At 41.2% G+C, this 20304-nt stretch overlaps 1 protein-coding gene across 25 annotated transcripts in view; it reads left to right on the forward strand.

Moving 5' to 3' along the window:
* The window catches only part of dlg1b (discs large MAGUK scaffold protein 1b), a 204637-nt gene that overhangs the window by 27898 nt on the left and 156435 nt on the right, over positions 1-20304 (forward strand). For 13 of the 25 annotated variants that reach the window (XM_033650583.2, XM_078172793.1, XM_078172776.1 and 10 more), the window contains exon 3: positions 6962-7125. In XM_033650583.2, the coding sequence (XP_033506474.1) occupies positions 6962-7125 (164 nt within the window). Of the gene's footprint in view, positions 1-6961; positions 7126-15841; positions 15914-20304 lie in introns of all 25 variants that reach the window. The other 12 variants (XM_078172767.1, XM_078172768.1, XM_078172769.1 and 9 more) reach the window with 1 other exon arrangement.

Consider the following 20304-nt stretch of genomic DNA (forward strand, 5'->3'; position numbering starts at 1 on the left):
TGCAAACCGACCTGCTCCATCAGACATACATGTTAATATGACGGTGTGAGCCGTCTGCTGTCTGAGTGGATCTGGGATTGTGTTGTCGTCAGAGCAGAGTCAGTCTGAAGGTTGAGCAGCAGCTCCACGTGGCACTGAGAGATGTGGGGCTTTTATTGTGAAAGAGTAACTTTTCCTAAACTTTGTTTCATCCTGATTTCATTTACTGATGATGACAGGAGACTATTGTTGATGAGAAGTCTTGAGTTTAACAGCTTTTCCTTGATGTTTCTTGTCATTCTTTCACTAGCAACCACTGTAACAAATAAAAACAGGATAATGTTATATTCACATTTGAGAAGAAGAAGAATGAAATGAGTGGATGTCCTCACAGTGTCTCAGGACAGGAGAGAATACAGTGTGATCATGGATGTCGAATTTGTTTTCAGTGATCATTACTGAACACTGAATGTAGCATCTGGACTCTAAATATTAAGTCAGTGTGTTTCTCTTTGGGCCCTCTGCAGTCGACCTGCACCCATTTTCAACAGTCATGTTTTGCTTTGGTTTGGTTTGGTTTGGTTTGCACCATCAGCTCAGCACAGCAGGGATTTACATTTCCATGACATCAGGTCTACCTGCTTGAAGGTGTTTCTTAAGCAGAATTTATCATTTTTAATCATTTAACCAGGAGCTGAATAATCCACTGAGGTCTCCTCCTCTCCAAAACAAACAGATCAGCTGATTTAAACCAGTAAAAAAGCTGAACAAATACGTTTCACGTTAAAATCAGTATATCTTTGATGCTGTGTGGCATGTCAGAGACGGGCGGCTCACCCAGCACCTGCAAGTGTGCGCTCACCTCTTTATGTATCCGCACTGGCAAAAGCTGTGTCCGGAGGCATTATGTTTTCAGGTTGTCTGTCCATACGTGAGTGTGCCCATTTCTTCAAATTTGGCACAAACGTCCACTCAAGAATAAAGTGATTTGATTTGGGTGGTCAAAGGTCACTGTGACCTTTTAATCTGTCTCATTCTCATGAATACATTATCTCAAGATGACGTTGAAAGATTTAAAGGGGAAAAAAAAGTCTGGCATAAGCGTCCACGTTGACTCAACTATTAACTGATTCAGACTTTTTTGGTCAAAGGTCATGGTCACTGTGACCTTCAAATGGTCTCACTCTTGTGAACACAACATCTCAAGAACGCCTTAATGGAAGTTCTTTACATTTGACACAAACAACCACTTGGACTGAGGAATAAACTAATTAGAATTTGGTGTTTGAAGGTCAAAGGTCAAGGTTACTGCGACCTCACAAAACATGTTTTTGGCCATAACTCAAGACTTGTCACGCTAGTTATGACAAAACTTCACTTCCGTACGTACGTCCATTCGTCCCATTCTTGTAAAATCGATATCTCAAGAACACCGTGAGGGAGCTTCTTCAAATTAGACACAAACGTCCACTTGGACTCATGAATAAATTGATTAGATTTTGGTGGTCGTGTGTCAAAGATCAAGGTCAGCGTGACCTCGTAAGTGTCACTCTCTTGAATGTGATTTCTCAAGAATGCCATGAGAGTTTCCTCAAATTTGTCACAAACATCCACTTGGACTCCACGATGAACTGTTAAGAATTTGGTGGTCAAAGGTCAGTGTGACATCATGAATTCATACACTGATTCTGACAAAACTTGACACAAATGTCTAACAGGATAAAATAATGAAGGTCAAAAGGTCAAAGGTCAGCTTGACTGTGACATCATCATGTTTTAACGTCATATCTCAGGAACAGAAGGGGAGACATTTGGTCAGATACTGAATTGGTGACTCTAATCTCGAAACTGTGCTGATTGTATAGATCTTCTGTGTGTGAAGCGTCCATGATTTTGCAACTTGAAGTGTTCGTGCAGCCGGCGAACAACCACGAGGTGATGATTCTAGTTTCTCTGATAACTTAAGATCCAGACGTTGAGGAGGTTTTCACCAGGAGCTGAATGATCCACAGAGGTCTCTTCCTCTCAGAAACAAACAGACCAGCTGACGTTTAATGTGAAAAACAAAAGAAGTGTTTTTCCAACACTCGCCGTGGAGGGGCTGCTAACTACGGTGGCTGATGTGAAAACATGAATGTCTCTATCTAGAGTCAGTGTTTGGTTTGTCCATTCTGGGCTACTGTAGAAACATGGCGGTGCAACATGGTGATCTCTGTAGACGAGGACCTGCTCCCTATGTGGACATTAACGGCTCATTCTGAGGTAACAAGAACACAACGCTTCTAATATTCAGACCTTTAAATCGGCTCACATTTTGATGCTAAGCCTCCAGTTTCTTTCTTATTCAGCTGAGGCTCAGAGAAATATCTGTCTCTTTACCTTGTCGGTCTTCAGACATACAGCGGCGTCCTCTCACACATCTGACCGTAGTGTTTGTATTCAGTGTGTTTACATGTACATACACAATCCATTTGCAGTCATCTTGTTTTAGTAATCGCATCATGTGATGCTGACTTGTTTTTGTTTTTCCAGTAATGTGGGAATGTTCTCCGCTGAGTGTCTCTGTGTTTGAAACGAGCTGTGTAAATGAAGCTGTTTTGCATATCGATAAAAACTTGGTAAGTTAAATGTGGAGGAGGCCACAGAGCTGCAGTCTGATCAGATTTAAAGGCTGGTAGCTGCAGCCACAGCCAGCAAGGAGCTGTTGAAGTGCTGATCCTGATGGTTTATGGGAAAACATCTGTGCTGGCCGGCGGTCAGCTGCCACACGGCGAGCCAAAGAAAGCCTCGGTTATTTTAGATCTGCGCTCTCTGTGAGCTCTCCTCAGAATTGTGCGTCCAAAAATAAAATAGCATGTTGGTTGTGACCGCTGGGCTGGAGGCTTTTTATAGTGTTGGCCTCACATAGAGAGACTGTCGTCTTTACTACAGGGACAGGCTCATAATATCTATCGATCAGACAATCAGTCTATCAATCAATTAATCAGTCAATCAACCAATCAATCAGGATTTATCATCCTGCGAAGGAAAATGTGCTGTTTTAGTTTAAAACCTTGGATGTTACTGATTCTGATCCCAAAACTGAATGTCAGGATTTTTGTACATTTTTATCTTGTTAATTAACATTTTTCTGAACTTCTTATTTATAACAATTTAAAAAATCTTTCACAATAAAACATGAGAACTAAGAGGGACACTCGTTTCTAACCCGACTGTCCTAAAGTTCACGTTGTCGTCGTATTTGTTCAGAGACAAAAGCGTCCGAGTTGTTTGCGTCAAAAGTGATTCACTGTTTCTCATTCGCAGGAAATTTCTTCCCCTTTATTTTGCTTTCTTGTCTGAAATATTTCCCGTCGTTAAACATTGTGAGGTTCAGTTTTCACGCGTTTTCTTTTGCAGGAAGTCTTTTAGATGTGAGAGTGACTGATGGCCTCTTAACCCTTTCCCCGCCAGAGTATTATTTTGTTTGAGCCAATGCCAAGCGCAGTATCATCGTCATGGAGATCCTGTTTCGTCCCACCAAACTCGTTTGCGTCTTCATCCAAAATCAGATTCAGAGTGTTGTTGATCGAGTTCATCAACATCTCCACGGCTTGTGTTACCGTGAACTTTTCCGTCAGCACCGGTATTTTCATGCCGTTTACAAGCGGCTACATTTCTGTAAACAACGTCATCTTCTGGTTTCCAGTGGCTCTTCTTCTTCATTTGGTTTTTGGACACAACAGCGTTGTTCTATTTCACAAGATGTGTAACAGCGCCCCCTATCTTATAACAGTGACAACACGGATTGCTAGAAAATCTCGTCAGTGGTGGGGAAAGAGTTAATAATCCCACTGCTGTTAATGTCCTGAGAGATGTCGTAGCCTTGAATCTATCTCATAGTTCATTATCTATTCTAACGAATTACTTAAATGTGTTGGCCAGTGACTGATTTTTATTGCTGAATTATGAATTATATTCTGAATTAATCGCTCACTTTAATATAATGTAAAAACACACCAGAGTCCAAATGTCTCCCCTTCTGTTCCTGAGATATGACGTTAAAACATGATGATGTCAAAGTCAAGCTGACCTTTGACCTTTTGACCTTCATTATTTTATCCTGTTAGACATTTGTGTCAAGTTTGGTCAGAATTAACATATAAATTATTGAGTTATGGACAAAAACATGTTTTGTGAGGTCACACTGACCTTTGACCTCCGACCTCAAAATTCAAAGCAGTTCATCATTGTTTGTGCCAAAATTGTGGACATTTCCTCAAGGCCTTCCTGAGCTATGTTCATGAAATAATGACGTTCATGAAGTTCATGAAGTAATGACGTAAGGTCACAGTGACCTTGACTTTTGACCACTGCATTCAAATCAGTTCATTGCTGATGACAAATGGACGTTTGTGCCAAATTTGAGAAATGTCCCTTGAGGCGGTGTTGAGATATCGTGGTCACAAGGATGGGACGGACGGATGAAAAACCTGAAAACATAATTCCTCCGGCCACAGCTGTCGCCAGCATAAAAACTACTGTGACAGAATGTGAAGTTGAGGTTTTAAATGTCTTGTTTTGTGCGAACAACAGTCTAAAACCCCAAAATATTCTGTTAACTGGTATATAAAATGACCCTGGGCCCTCTCATCGCAGTATGTTTTATTTTGTTTTGTTTTTCCCACTAGTTTTGCTTTAAATTGACTGAAAAAAAAAAAAAATTTAAATAATAAAAAAGTTTTGTGAGGTTTCATAGAAAAACTAATAATTCCAACCAATGTCAAATAAAATTTGCAAATAAAATGCTGACTTTACAGGGCAGCTACAATATAGGGTAGAATAGAACAGACTTTATTGTCATTGCAGTAAAATTGCTGTGCCATGTCTGAATATAAAAAATGGAAATGGACATACACGCGTCGACACAATCATCCCAGATCAATAAACATCATAAATAACATTAAAAGCAGTATGTTGACCCATTATTGCTTGTCTGAGTTCAGCTGAATGATTCTCTAAAGTTGATAACACGATGGTGGCGCAGTGTTCGATTCAGTTCAGTGACGGCTCTTAGATAAAAGCCGTCCTTCACTCTGGAGGTGCGAGCTTTGAGTGCTCTGTAGCGCCTCCCAGAGGGTGTCAGAGAGAACAGGTGATGACAGGGTGGGTCGCATTTTTCAGGATGATGTCCTCCACAGGGGGCAGAGTGAGCCCACTGATCTTTTCTGAGGTTCTTGTGACTTTTCAGGTCAGCAGGCTGCCACACAGTCTGTTAGAAGCAGCTCTGCAGAGTCCGTAACATGAAGGGGTGTAAATCACCAGTTTCATCACAATACGATATCGACACAGTGTTTGGTCATATCACAAACTCTGCCACAGTACGATTTCCATGCGATTCAGGGTCCTGCGATCAATATGAGCCGATATTATCTGATCATTTAACTCAGTCTGTTCAGAAGAAGCTGCTGCAGCTTTATTTGTTACTTTGGGCCATAAAAGATAAAAACAACACATAAATAAAAAGAACAGGAAATCTGACTTTAAACTGACTCCACTGACACACAGGAAACAGCACATGGATCATGGGAGTCTGTAAAGTCGTCATTGATGACACAGAGGTGCAGTCCTGTTTGTTGTTGTTGTTGTTGCTGCTCTGGACGCCACGCAATGACGTAACCTGATGAATGTTGGAGCAGCTGAGACTGACCTTTAATGACCCCCCAACACTGAGAGTTGCTGTGGATCCTCCTCTCAGGACAGACGCACTTTTTCAAAAACAAAAATGTATTTTCATAAAACTTTTAATTATTGATAATTTATTGTTTCCCTTTGCGTCAGTGTGGTCTACAAATTATCAAACAAACAGTGACAAAATAATGTCAGGTCAAGTTTCAGCGAATAAAACTCAGGTTTGTTTACGTCGCCTGAAGCAGTGAATCAGATGAGAGATTGTTTGTTGACTGATTCTGATTTCAAGGTCAAAGATCAACTTCACAATCGGGTTTAATGCTGAGAAGGGCTTCACTTAAAAAGACTTTACTGTTTGGTGTTTTACCTAGAGTAGGAGAAATGAAAATGGAAAGCAAGTTCTGCCAAAGTCAAGAAACATGGATATACATTAGAATGAATTAGTAAAAAGTATGAGGAAATTAATTAAATTTGTAAAAAAATAAAAATAGTAGCAAGTAAAAAAGATCTAAAATGTACAAGAAAAATACCTGAAAATTAGCACAAAAAATACTTAAAAGTTTTAGAAAATGACCTGAAAATTGGCAATAAAAATAGAAAAATGTACAAGAAAAACACCTGAAAAGTAAAAAGCAAAAAAAAGTCAGAACTACAGAGAAGTTACTTGAAAATAAGCAAAAAAAAAGTGAAATGTTCCAGAAAATAATAATTTTTCTCAGCTTGTTTTTAATTGTTATTATTATTAATATTATTAATATTACTTTCTAAATCTTCTGTCTTCTTCTTCTTATTGTTGTTATTGTAATTTGCAGAACATTTCTTGCTAAGATGCTTATTACCTTTTTTCCATGTTTTTGAAGAAAACCAAACCGATGTGCTCGGGGTTGAACCCTGAGGCGAAAAGAAAAGAAAAAGTGATGTCGATCCAGGTTTCAAAGGGCTAAATTGAAAGTGTTCAGTGTCAGAAGTAACGAGGCCACAGGAATATTAAACGTGTGGATTTAAATGAGGCAATAAAAAAATGAAGAAGTTTTGAACACTGATGGATGGAAAGAACGTCTTGTCTTTTTTTAAACAACAAAACATTTTCAGATTTCCATCTTTGCAGCAGCAGCAGCTCTTTGATGTCACCAGCGCCACAAATACGTTTAAATGTTTTTATTGAGGAAAAAAAAGCAGTAATGAAACATCGAATGTGTAAATTCATTCAACAGTAACGTGCCTATTAAACGCCACCGCTGATGTCACTGAAGAGTGAGACCTCTTCGTTTTGTTCTAATTAAAAAGTGTCTCTGTTCCTGTCTCCTCTCAGATATCCAGGAATTTTACGAAGTGACCTTATTGGACAGTCAGAGATGGGCGGAGTCTTCCAAGGCAGCAGACCCCATGGCGCCCGTCCACCTGTGGGACTTCTCCAGCCTTCAAAGCACAACGGTGACCTCGGACACTCTGCCCAGCCTTAGCACCAGCATCGAGGTAAGACTCGTGGACCCGTCGGTCACCTGTCACAGCTCAGAGGTCATCCAGGTGTGTCAGTGATGGCCGACAGGAAGTGAGGTGTCTCTGAAATGGTTTGACTCAAAGTTTTAACTGTTCTGGTTAATGTTGCGTCTCTTGGTAACAGAAACAGTAAAAATAGAGAACATTAAAAATAGATCTCAGCCTTCAAACAGGACAGGATGATGAGTGAAGGTGCTTCTGTTGTCACCTCAGTCTGTTTGTTACAGACTGCTTCAGGCTCCTGTGGAGGAGACCAGGATGAGCACAGAGCACAACCAGCGTGAAAACACACCTGTGTTGTTCAGGTGTCCAAAAGAGGACAGACACCACCGTCACCTGCTTCTCATTAAACGTCTCTTTATCACATGACCTTTTCAAAACAAAAATGAGTCACATTTTGCCAACAAATAAAAACTAAATGATATATTGAAAGATGGACAAATAAAAAAATACTGTTTTAAAGTTTTAGTGTTTCTTTATGTAGCTGGAAACGTTTCCGTCATGTGACAAAGGAAGTAAAGTTTTACTGGGAGCAGACGATGGTGTTGAAAGTGTTTTTCTGTGATCAGTGAATCAATCGAATGATTAGTCATGATGAACACTGGAGCATCTGGAGCATCACTAATCTTTCAGTGACTCGAGGATTCATTTCTCTGAGTTACAAAAATGAAATGTCTGAATGAGATGTCAGTGATGTGCATGTTATAACGTGTAGAAGTGAAACAGCATCATGACAGCGAGCGTGTGATCCTCCTGAGAGGTGACACCATGTAACACCATGAAGGTCGAGCTGCGTCATCGTCATGTTTCTGTTCAATGTTGCTTTTTTCCCACTCAGTTGCTTTTTCTGTTTCTTTGGCGTCTTGAGTTCAACGTGTGACTGGGTTGTTTGGGTAGAAAGGGAAGTTTGGCGTTTTCACACTGCGTATCCTTCGCCTCTTTCCACACACACATTGTTAACCCAGGGTAGACCCAAGACCAGGGCTGTACGAATCTGGGTTAAATGTCTGTTGCAACATGTGACTAACGTTTACATTGTAGAATGACGAGTGACTGTTCTTTAGCAGCAACTGTAAAATGTCGCCATTAGCAGGGCGTTTTGTGAGATCGCTGCTGCATCAGAGGAAGGAAAGACTGAAAGTTTGTTCCAGACATGTTGTTGTTGTTTTAAGATAGCTGTGGTTTCAGTCAGCAGTAGTTACAGTCAATACAGCATAGTATCGTGATATTTTTCTGTGCAGTATCGTATCGATACACAGACGCCAAGTATCAGTGTTTTTATCATGTAAATTTTTAATATCACAAATACTAATTAAACTTTGGTAGCCGACTGGAATAATATAGTCCGTTGCTTTTTCAGTCCACCAGATATATTTTGCTGCGATTAAAAATGACTGAAAATTTTATCTTATTAGATTAAATAAATATGTACCTTTTTTTTTTTTGGGGAGACAAAATTTGCAGTTGAAAAAAAGGTAATTATTGCCATACTCAGCATATATATTGCAACAAGGGGTGGGGGGAAATTGCTACAGCACGGAATTATGATATTTTGCCTTGGCAATATTGTATCGATACAAGAAAGATAAGTATGGATTCTTTTATTATATTTAAATTATTAATATTGCAACTAAAAATTAAACTAGAATAATAAATTCAGTCACTTTTTCAGTCCGCTAAATACATTTTGCTGCAAAAAAAATGACATTAAATGAACAGACTGAAATCGTATTAGATAAAACAAAATTTTCTGTATATATATATATATATATATTTTTTTTTTCGTTAAAGGTTTTTTTGGGGAGAGTTTTTCCTTATCCGCTGTGAGGGTCCTAAGGACAGAGGGATGTCGTATGCTGTAAAACCCTGTGAGGCAAATTGTGATTTGTGATATTGGGCTTTATAAATAAAATTGATTGATTGATATTAAATCACAATATATTGCAATATATGTTGTTGCAATACTCGTGATAGTATCGTGATAGTATCATGATAATATTGTATCAAGGGGCCTCTGGTTATTCCCTCACCGAATTGCAACACGTTTAAAAATCACAATAATATCATATCGTTACTTAAGCATCGTGATAATATCGTATCGTGACTTTAGTATTGTGATAATATTGTATCATGTAGCCTCTGGTGATTCACACCTTTAATTGCAACACACCTAAAATTGCAATAAATTGTATAGTGGGGCTTCTGTTGATTCCACCCCTAATCACAACACGCTTAAAATCACAATAATATTTTATTATGTCTTGAGTATTGTGATAATGTCGTATTGTGAAGCCTCCGTTAATTGCAACTCGTTGAAAAGTATTGTGATAATATTGTATCGTGATTTAAGTATTGTGATATTGTATCGTGACTTGAGTATCGTGATAATATTGTATCGTGACTTAAGTATCGTAACTTAAGTATCGTGATAATATTGTATCGTGACATAAGTATCATGATATCGTATCGTGACTTAAGTATCGTGATAATATCATATCGTGACTTAAGTATTGTGATAATATTGTATCATGACGTAAGTATCTTGATATCGTATCGTGACTTAAGTATCGTGATAATATCGTATCGTGACTTAAGTATTGTGATAATATTGTATCGTGACGTAAGTATCTTGATATCGTATCGTGACTTAAGTATCGTGATAATATCATATCGTTATTTAAGTATTGTGATAATATCGTATCGTGATGTAAGTATCTTGATATCGTATCGTGACTTAAGTATCGTGATAATATCGTATCGTGACTTAAGTATTGTGATAATATTGTATCATGACGTAAGTATCTTGATATCGTATCGTGACTTAAGTATCGTGATAATATCATATCGTTACTTAAGTATTGTGATAATATCGTATCATGACGTAAGTATCTTGATATCGTATTGTGACTTAAGTATCGTGATAATATTGTATCATGTAGCCTCTGGTGATTCACACCTTTAATTGCAACACACCTAAAATCGCAATAAATTATATCGTGGGGCCTCTGTTGATTCCACCCCTAATCACAACACGCTTAAAATTGCAATAATATTGTACCATAACTTCAGTATCGTGATAATATTGTATTTTGGAGCCTCCAGTAATTCCCACCTCTAATCGCAGCACGTTTAAAATCACAATAATCTTGTATTGTGACTTAAGTATCGTGATAATATCGTATCGTGATAATATCGTATCGTCAGGCCTCTGGTGATTCCAACCCCTAGTAGTTACGATGGTTTTAACTTAAAGCATGCTTGTACTGATGACATGACGAAGAAGTCCTTTGATTGGACAACAAAAACATGACACAAATTATAACCGGCAGCAGAAAAGGAAAAACTCCTTTAATGGGAAACAACGGGAAGAAAGCTCAGAGGGAGCAACTGAGGAGGGAATCTGTCTCCCTGGAGTCAGACGTGCAGAATAAAGAACATCATAAAATGACAGTGTAGACAATCAGGATGACATCAGCTGTCTGTAAACACCTTCAGAGTAAAATACGAGTTCATCTGTTTTATAAGAAGGTAAAAATGTTAAAAATCTGCTTTTCTGTTGTGTTTTTTCTTGTCAGGTTGTTATAAAGACACGTAACAAGTCAAAGGTCATGAAGGAGCTCCCGACTTTAGTTGTTGTTGGATAGCGGTCGCCCTCAGCAGATTTTATCAGCTGTAGTTAATTAATGATAATTCACCACAGAATGAAACCGTTTGCTTTTCTGCTGAGTAAGCAGCTGTGAGTTCTGGTTATGATGAGTCAGGAATCTCCTCAGAGAGACGATTAAGAGTCCTGTGGAGTTCATGTCTGCACGGGGATGTCCACATACTTTTGGCCATGTGAAACTGTGATTCTTTCTGCAGTCATGATGTCCGAAATCTAAAAACTGTGATAAGATGAGTGGAGCAGACCAAAGACCATCAGTTAGAGACGATGGAGACGATCTTACTGTCATTTCTCTGTAATCTCATGTTTTCATAACAGTTCGTGGGATTGGCCAGAAATTGGAATATAATCCACAAAATGTCATTTTCTGTCCTGGTATGAAATTGATTTTTTGAGCTTAAGTTTGTGGAACAGCTGGTGTCTGGAACAACAAACTGAACTGGATGTATGTATTACTGTTATTATTATTATCAGACGGACAAAGAGGATCATTTTTTATATATTTATTTTTTTTATATATTTTTTATATATTTATCCTAAAGTTTAGTTGTTTTTTTTCTGAGGTTTGAAGTCAGTTTCTGCAAAGCCTCTTTCATTTTTTCATTTTATTTCACATAATTTTATAAAACATTTAACCTCTAAATTCCTTGAGATAAAAGCATTATAATTATTTTTATTTCGTGTATCTTGTATCGTGTATATTGCACAAGACTTTTCTCATAAACAGTTCAGCTTAATAAAATGATGTTTTTCCAAATGTGTGACAGATATCAGTTCTTGTACCAACTTTGGAAACAGTGTGGAGTAGGTTAGTACTGTTATGTGACAGCGCTGCATGTTCCTGCAGTCTGCTGGGCTCTGAACGCACCACATCACTCGTTCATTGCTTCTCATTTCAGCGAGACGTTCTGCAGAGCTTCATCTGGTACTGTGTGTATTTGTGTGCGTGTGCAGACTGCTGTGTGTAGATGGACAGGATTTACACATATTGTGTGTATTTATAGTCGTTTGTGAGGTAACAAGATAAATATGTAAATCAGACAGTTTCGGAGTTGTTCCTCTGAAGGAGCTACGCTGTTTACTTAAAGGTTAACTTCTGTATTTTTCTACCTGGACCTAATTCTCTCATGTTTTTGTGTCTAACTGATTAATAGACCCTTTAAGGGCCGACGTCACGATGACGTCATGTTATCAGCTGGAGGTGCAGCTGCCTCTCCCCCACAGGGCTGTAGGCTCCATAGGAGTGTTAAAATGTGTTTGTCTTGTTGTGTTATTGGGAGCCAGAATAGAAGGAGTCATGGCTCAAAACCAGCCGCCACTGCCCGTCAACAAAAACAAAGACAACTATGGTTAAATGTGATAAGACCAAAGGAGGCCATCATCAAAAATGCTCACATGTGCAGCGCACACTTCATATCAGGTTAGGGAAAAAGTATTTCCTGTTGTAGGGATGAATAAGGTTATGTGTATTAAGGGTTATCATGTCCACCTCATCAGAAACTGGGGAGGGATTAAGAGGAAGATTGGATTTCTCTGCAACGCTAACTTTTTAGCACATTAGCTAACGTTAGCTTCCATAGCAAAACAAACAAGTGTGGTCCTCCTTTGTAAGACTGGCTTCCTGTGACATCATCCATCCACTGAGTGAGAGCATACGGGTCGGCCAGTCTGGTCCCGTTGGTCAGTGTTTACTTATTCCAGTAACACTGGCGGTCCCGGAGAGTGAGTGACCTGACATGGTGCGTTGGTAAATTCAGTCTGACGCTCTACACTAAAATGAGAGCCCTGTTGGTGGAAGAAACGCAGCGTTATATTTCTACATGAATGAACCAACGGTTAAGTTAATCACACATTCACTCCGCTCGGCGCTCTGCTGCTCCGTCTCCACAGACAGAGTGTCCAGAGTGCGCTCTGCCACTCTGAGAGTGCGCTGCTCTGGATAACCCAACGCTACATTCAGACAGCGCTCCCAATTTATCAACGCTCCAGTTTGTGTCAGAGTGCGCTCCCACACTCACAATGAGTGTTTCTGAACGCACCACTCACATCATCTTCCTCCATCGTCTAAAACAAGACAACACAACTTGTTAGCTAGCGCTAGCTAATGTCTGTGGAGAACTGTTTTGCCTCCAGCTAAGCCCCGCCCACCAACACACATCATACTTTACAGTAAAAAGGTTTTATAGAAACAACAGTTTTTAAAAACTGGTCCAGTATTGAGAGAGAGAGCACAGTTGGGTATATTTTTTTCATACAGATTTTTTTGAAAATTAGTTAGAGTTAGATTCATTTCCAAGTTTTGTCCTGATGTACAAATTACATAATGTATAATATTTAATGTTTTTATTCTAAGTGTCTGACAGCATTATGAAAGATCCCTACAGAGATAGAGCTTAATTCAACAGTTAGATGTGACAACATGCTGCCTCTATACACACTAACCAATATGGATCTCAGATACTAATGGCTAGATGCGTTTAACTGTAGAATACTGCATCTAGAGCTGCCTGTCATATCGGTTAGGCTTTATTTTGACAAGGTGCAGCTCCTAACAGAGTGTCACGTGTGTATTTTTTTTTTTCTGTGACTAAGCGATTGATGAAATCTTTCTGACTCGTGACCTCGTTTGGTCGACTGTTGGGGCGGCAGCTCTAACTGCATCATATTATGTTTTATTTGTAAAAATCTGAGACAAGTGTAGGGCAGTACAAGTAGAAAGTAGCACAAAGAAATACTGAAGTAAAGTACAAGTATGTTAAAACAGTAGAATACTTGAGTGAATGTACTTAGTTACTTTCTACCACCAGAGCTTGGGTAAACAGATGAGACTGTGTAGAGAACCTGAACGTGTTGGCCTAAGCTGCTTCTCATTTACGCTTGTTTTATTCCATCAGCTGATTGTGAGCTTTGTGCTTTGTGCTTCAGGACCAGCATTTTTTTGTTGTGAGTAAAAAGGTTGTTTTTAGTTTGTGTTGACTTCATCCTAGGAGACGATGCTGAGTCAGCTGCAGCTGAGTCAGCCTTTAGTTTTAGCCCACAGTACAGAACTCAGGTGTGGGTCAAACCGTTTTACCTGTTTGTAGTGCCAGACGAGTCGGGTTCGTCTTATGATTCAGCCGCACGAGGCTCGTGGGTCTGCGGTGTCGATCCTTCTTAGTTTCACTTTCACCTGATGTTGGCAGGAGGAGGATGGTACCTCCCAGCCCTCCTGTTGACACGGACCGTTGTACTGCCAACAGAACCGTGTCTAACTCGGTGTGCCCGCAGCTGTCGCTCTGTCTGCTCTGTTCATTTTCTATTTTATTTTAGAACGAGTCTGGTAACGCTGTTGTTTGTCCTGGTGGTGAATTTTGTCCTTATTTCACACATTTGTCAGTTGATGACGACGCCATGACGTTGAGGACGTACGTGATGACGAGAGGACGTACATGATGACGACAGGATGTAGGTGATGACGGCAGGATGTAGGTGTTGACTGCAGGAAGTAGATGATGACGGCAGGACGTAGGTGACGATGGCAGGACGTAGGTGATGACGACAGGACGTAGGTGTTGACTGCAGGAAGTAGATGATGACGGCAGGACGTAGGTGACGATGGCAGGACGTAGGTGATGACGACAGGACGTAGGTGTTGACTGCAGGAAGTAGATGATGACGGCAGGACGTAGGTGACGATGGCAGGACGTAGGTGACGACGACAGGATGCGGGTGATGACGACAGGACGTAGGTGACGACGACAGGATGTAGGTGACGACGACAGGACGTAGGTGACGACGACAGGACGTGGGTGACGACGACAGGATGCGGGTGATGACGACAGGACGTAGGTGACGACGACAGGATGTAGGTGACGACGACAGGACGTAGGTGACGACGGCAGGACGTAGGTGACGACGACAGGACGTGGGTGACGACGACAGGATGCGGGTGATGACGACAGGACGTAGGTGATGACGACAGGATGTAGGTGATGACGACAGGATGTAGGTGATGACGGCAGGACGTAGGTGTTGACTGCAGGAAGTAGATGATGACGGCAGGACGTAGGTGACGATGGCAGGACGTAGGTGATGACGACAGGACGTAGGTGTTGACTGCAGGAAGTAGATGATGACGGCAGGACGTAGGTGACGATGGCAGGACGTAGGTGACGACGACAGGATGCGGGTGATGACGACAGGACGTAGGTGACGACGACAGGACGTGGGTGACGACGACAGGATGCGGGTGATGACGACAGGACGTAGGTGACGACGACAGGATGTAGGTGACGACGACAGGACGTAGGTGACGACGACAGGACGTGGGTGACGACGACAGGATGCGGGTGATGACGACAGGACGTAGGTGACGACGACAGGATGTAGGTGACGACGACAGGACGTAGGTGACGACGGCAGGATGCGGGTGATGACGACAGGACGTAGGTGACGACGACAGGACGTAGGTGACGACGGCAGGACGTAGGTGACGACGACAGGACGTAGGTGATGACGACAGGACGTGGGTGATGATGACAGGACGTGGGTGATGACGACAGGACGTGGGTGATGACGACAGGACGTGGGTGATGACGACAGGACGTGGGTGATGATGACAGGACGTAGGTGACGACGACAGGACGTAGGTGACGACGACAGGACGTAGGTGACGACAACAGGACGTAGGTGACGACAACAGGACGTAGGTGATGACGACAGGACGAAGGTTACAACAGGTCACAAGTTTGGACTCTCAGGTGTGAAAAGGCCCTCACTCAATTAACGCAATAATGAGGAAACTAAAAAAAACATCAAAGAGTCTGTGAAATTCTGTCAAACTTTTTTTTTTTTTTTTTTTTTTTACAACGCCTGTGTTTTCTGCTCTAGCTCCACCCGTCTGGCACGTAAACAGGCTGAAAACAAACAGCCCCATTTGGAGCCAGGTGTGTGTGTGTGTGTGTGTGTGTGTGTGTGTGTGTGTTTGCATTGAACTCCTTCTCTTTCTTTCCTCTTTCTCTGATTGTAAACAAACCTCGACACTCGTAGGACTCCCCCCTCCTAAATGAAATCCTGCACACGTTGGCGCAGGCCAAACGCCCGCCCGGCCCTGATGGACAAGTAAGTACTGGAAGCCTGCTGTTGGTGGGAGGGGGTGTCGGTGTCGTCCACCCTCGCCGCATGTCCCATCCAGTCCTCATGTTGCTTTGGACCATCGGAAGGGGGCGGGGGGGTTGTGGGTCCAGGGTCAGGGGGTCAGTTGGCCCAGATGGCCTCAAGGTGTCACTGTAGTTCATTCACATTGATATAAAGGCGGAGTCTGAAATAAAACCAGAGAAGAAGAAACCTGCTGAGTGAGGAAGCAGCTGGTCCAAAACAGCGTTTAAAAGTCAGAGGAAAGAGCTGAGACATCCTGATTTTATTAACTAATTTTAAAAGTTTTAAAATGACTTTTTTCTGTGTCAGCTTGTAGCCCAAATCTTTTCTAAATGAAATAATTTCTTACCACAAAACGTCCCGTTTATCAAACCAAAGATTTGGTGAGCATTGTTGCTGTCACTGAGCAGCAGCTCTGGTGCAGACAGATGTGACTGTTAACGATGACGTCACTCTCACCTGTCGACCAGATGAGTGTCAGGTGATCAAGTTTTTTTTTTAGGCTGAATTTGAAAAGCAGGAGTGTCTGTTTGTTCCGGCTGCTTCTTCTCGCTGCTCAGCAGGATTTCCTCACTGGTTTAATCATATTTTATCAGTCATAATAAAAACAGACTCCAGATACATGGAGGAGAAACACAGCGACACGTTGAGGTAGTGTGTGCTGGGTTCAGGGGTCATGGTTCATTGTGCTTTCATTCATTTTGGTTCATTTTGTTGGGTCTGAACAGTACACCTCCTGTCCTCAGCCGAGAGACATCGACAGTCTGTCCCACAGTGTCTCACCTCAAACCTGAAGCATTAAATATCCTTTTTATAAAACCAAAGTGGACGCTTGATCAGATTTGAGCCTCTGAATATTTAGTGTTTGTAACATGTCACAGCTGCAGGTTCAACAGTTGATCAGTAGAAAGTGTCTGCTGTCGCTCAGACAGTGAACTGTAACTGGTTTTATAAGTCGCAGGAAAATAATGAACTTAATTATTGTTTTATTGTCTTTAAAGGGACATACCGCAGTTAAACCTTTATTAAATCTTAATCCAAAGAGCTCTGTTCTTTTTCTGTAAATTAAACATTGTATTCCATCACGGTCTGCAGAGATTAGAGTTCTGCCTGATTGCTTTCGTCCAAAAATGTGTCTTTATATCTAAAAATATACATCCCAAATAGTAGATACCTCAGCACTTGTGTCTATGTCGCAGCCACACACCTGCCTTCTTTATATACAGGAGAACAAATCCACATAAACTGGAGACAAAACCGATTTAGGGCTCTCTACATACATAACTCCTCACCAACACTCAGCTGCAGGATTCAGACCAGGCCCACAGACCTTATAGGTTCAGTTTATTTGCACATATTCACATGTATAAGAGAAAATACAAATTAAAAAAGGTTTGAACATTAAACACACATTAAACACACATTAAACATGGCTTAATAGAGACAGTTTCAAACACAAATCAGCTTCACTATAACTCGCAGCATTCACAGACAAACACTTGTCTTTATCTGGACACATTTTCCCCACAAATACAACATGCTAACGTTATTAGCACAAGCCTATGGCATTTTACATTGTATAAATTAGCCTAGCAGCTAGCAGACTTCTCCTCTACTCATATGAAGCCAGGGACAACAGCAACATTTAACAAAGGTAACGTTACACAGTTAAGCTCCATTACAGCTCACAAGGTTCACTGACAAAACAACTGTCTGATACTAAACACGTTTTCCAAACAAATACAACATGCTAACGTTATTAGCGCCAACCTATGGCATTTTACATTGTATAAATTAGCCTAGCAGCTAGCAGATATTTCCTCCGCTCATATTTCAGCCAGGATAAATCACACACAGCGTGTGGAGGCTTTATTGTCTTCACAATTTATTGTTTCTTATCTGTGAAATTAAAGTAACGTGCTGTGACGTTTAGTTACATTTCTGGGGAGGTGCACATCAGGCTATGGCGTAGGCTCTTCGTCGGCACAGCCTACGCTGTAGGTATGGTGTGATTCGCTTAACCAAATTTCAGCTTGTTGCAATCTGCAGTTTTCGCCACTAGATGCCACTAAACCTGACACAGTGAACCTTTAAGCAGCAGCTGTAGAGTCGTCACAACACCTGACTGTGGTAAAACAAGAATCATTAACTTAAAAAAAATCAGTTTTGAAGTGAACCTGATTTATAGTAGAAGATCCTTCAGGTGAAGAACAGAAGCTCTGACCAAACTGAATGTTGGTAAAAACAGACCCTAACAAACCCTCCTGACCCTGAGACCCACAACAGCTGACGTTGCTTCAGGATCTAAATTAGCGGAGAAGTGGAGCGCCTGCTCATCCTTGAGTGTTGGGGTTCCCTCAGAGAGACGGGAGCTGTACTGGTGTTCAGGACCTTCATGGTGGTGGTTCATGTGGATTTCAGTTCTGGTTTGATGTGCAGGTTGCAGCTCATACTTTGACTCTTTAGGTTCCTGTTTGTGTTTTCATGCTCTTAACAGGCATCATCACATCTGCTCGTTGTGTCTTAAGTTGTTTAGCAACACTAAGTGAATGTTTAACAGGGTTGTGTTGACTCTGGTGTCCAGAGGTGAGACCAAGTGTGTGTGTTATCTACAGGTGGTTCAGTCGGTCAGTTTGACTGTGTGCAGGATGTTTAATGACTTTAAAATCATCCTGCAACGCAGTTATTCACATTTTAACTTTAGTATAAAATATGAAGCTTACAGTCAGACAGTGTATTTAGCCTGAGTAGCCTGGAAAGTATTTAATAAATTAATTTGTCATAATTAAAACAACTGGAGACTGAGAACAAACTCATATATGAGTCTGATCATATTTAAATTTTTATGATTTTAAGCCTGCAGTTTCTGCCCTCACAGACTTTACGTGATGACAGTAAACACGTCGCACTACGTACAGCTGAGGTCAGCGAGGGCTCAGTCTGCAGGTCCAGAGGGTGGACGTTTGGATTCAGCCTCCGACCTGACCACAGCTTGTTGTCTCTGCCTCCTGCTGCCGCCGCTTCTCTCGTCCACTCTCCAGGCGAGGCGCAGTTTATCTAGCACCAGCACACTGATGAGAGTTGATGACATGATCCAGGCAGTTAACTAATCACTCACTCTCCTCCTCTCACACACATTGGCCTACACTGGCGGACTCACTCCCTCATTTGACAACGTGAAAAAAGCACCTGCTAATTTGCGGGTTGCACACGAGCGAGTAGTAAAAGATACTCATTTGGGCCCATTTGGTCGCAGTCTGGAGGCCTCTTTCTATGTTTAAAAACCACGTTCACAGAGTGTTTTATAGACATGACAAACACATGAAGACAGTAAAATGATGAAGACTCACAAGGGAGCAGAAAATATGATGAATATGTCGTTCAGCAGGTGAAATCTGTGCTTATGATTAAAATATATTTGCCGGGTCGTTTGAGGAAAAGTAAAAACAATAGTTTAAAGAAAGTCTCTTATTTGCAGGTTTTGTCTCATGGACGTTCTATAACTCCAACATATTGAGTTTATTTTTAGATATGAGGAAGAAAAGCAGCGAAGCTTCTTCACATCTGAGAAACTGGAAACAGAATATTTGTATTTTCCAGCCTGAGAATTGACAGAAGAGTTACGTCTGATAATATTCTGTGCTGTGATCAGACACATGTATATACAGGATGTGTCGGTGGAGACAGGCGTGCACTGAGAGCTCCGCCCTGCAGCCGCAGGCGCTCTGGTCGCAGTCTGGAGCCCTGGTTTGGCAGCACACAGGTTGATTACAGGACACAGGTACCTGTGGTGAAGTATTCAGACCCTTCCCTACAGTAAATGTAAAAACACTGTTACAGGAAGCGTCCTGCACTGAAAATACAATGTAGTTAAAGTGTCACTGACTGTTGCACGTCATATATGATCTCATTAGATTATTATAACATAACTTTTTCATGCCTCTGTGCCAGAGATAGCTGCAGCAGCAGGAGGCATTATGTTTTCAGGTTGTCTGTCCGTCCCATGAACACACACTGGTGCAGTAACGATAAATACAGTGACAGGAATCAAGAGACAGAAAGTCCAACAGACAAATGTACAATTGAAAATGTTAAAAAAAAAAAAGCGAGAGAAAAATATGGAAATAAATCTGTTTTGTGCAGGAATGTTCAGATGATCTGATTTATTCAGACTCTGTAGTTTTAATGTGTAAATCTCTGGTTGCATCACTTCCTGCTGAGCACTAAATGTTTTATAAGGAGGCATGACACGCCATGATGACACACGAGGGTGGACGCAGCCACATGACAGATTCATGGAACTGTAAATTATTCATACTTGTGATTCCCACCCGCCCACGCTGCCTCGTCTCCTG

Source organism: Epinephelus lanceolatus, chromosome 12, assembly GCF_041903045.1.
Source record: "Epinephelus lanceolatus isolate andai-2023 chromosome 12, ASM4190304v1, whole genome shotgun sequence".
Taxonomy (NCBI): Eukaryota; Metazoa; Chordata; class Actinopteri; order Perciformes; family Serranidae; genus Epinephelus; species Epinephelus lanceolatus.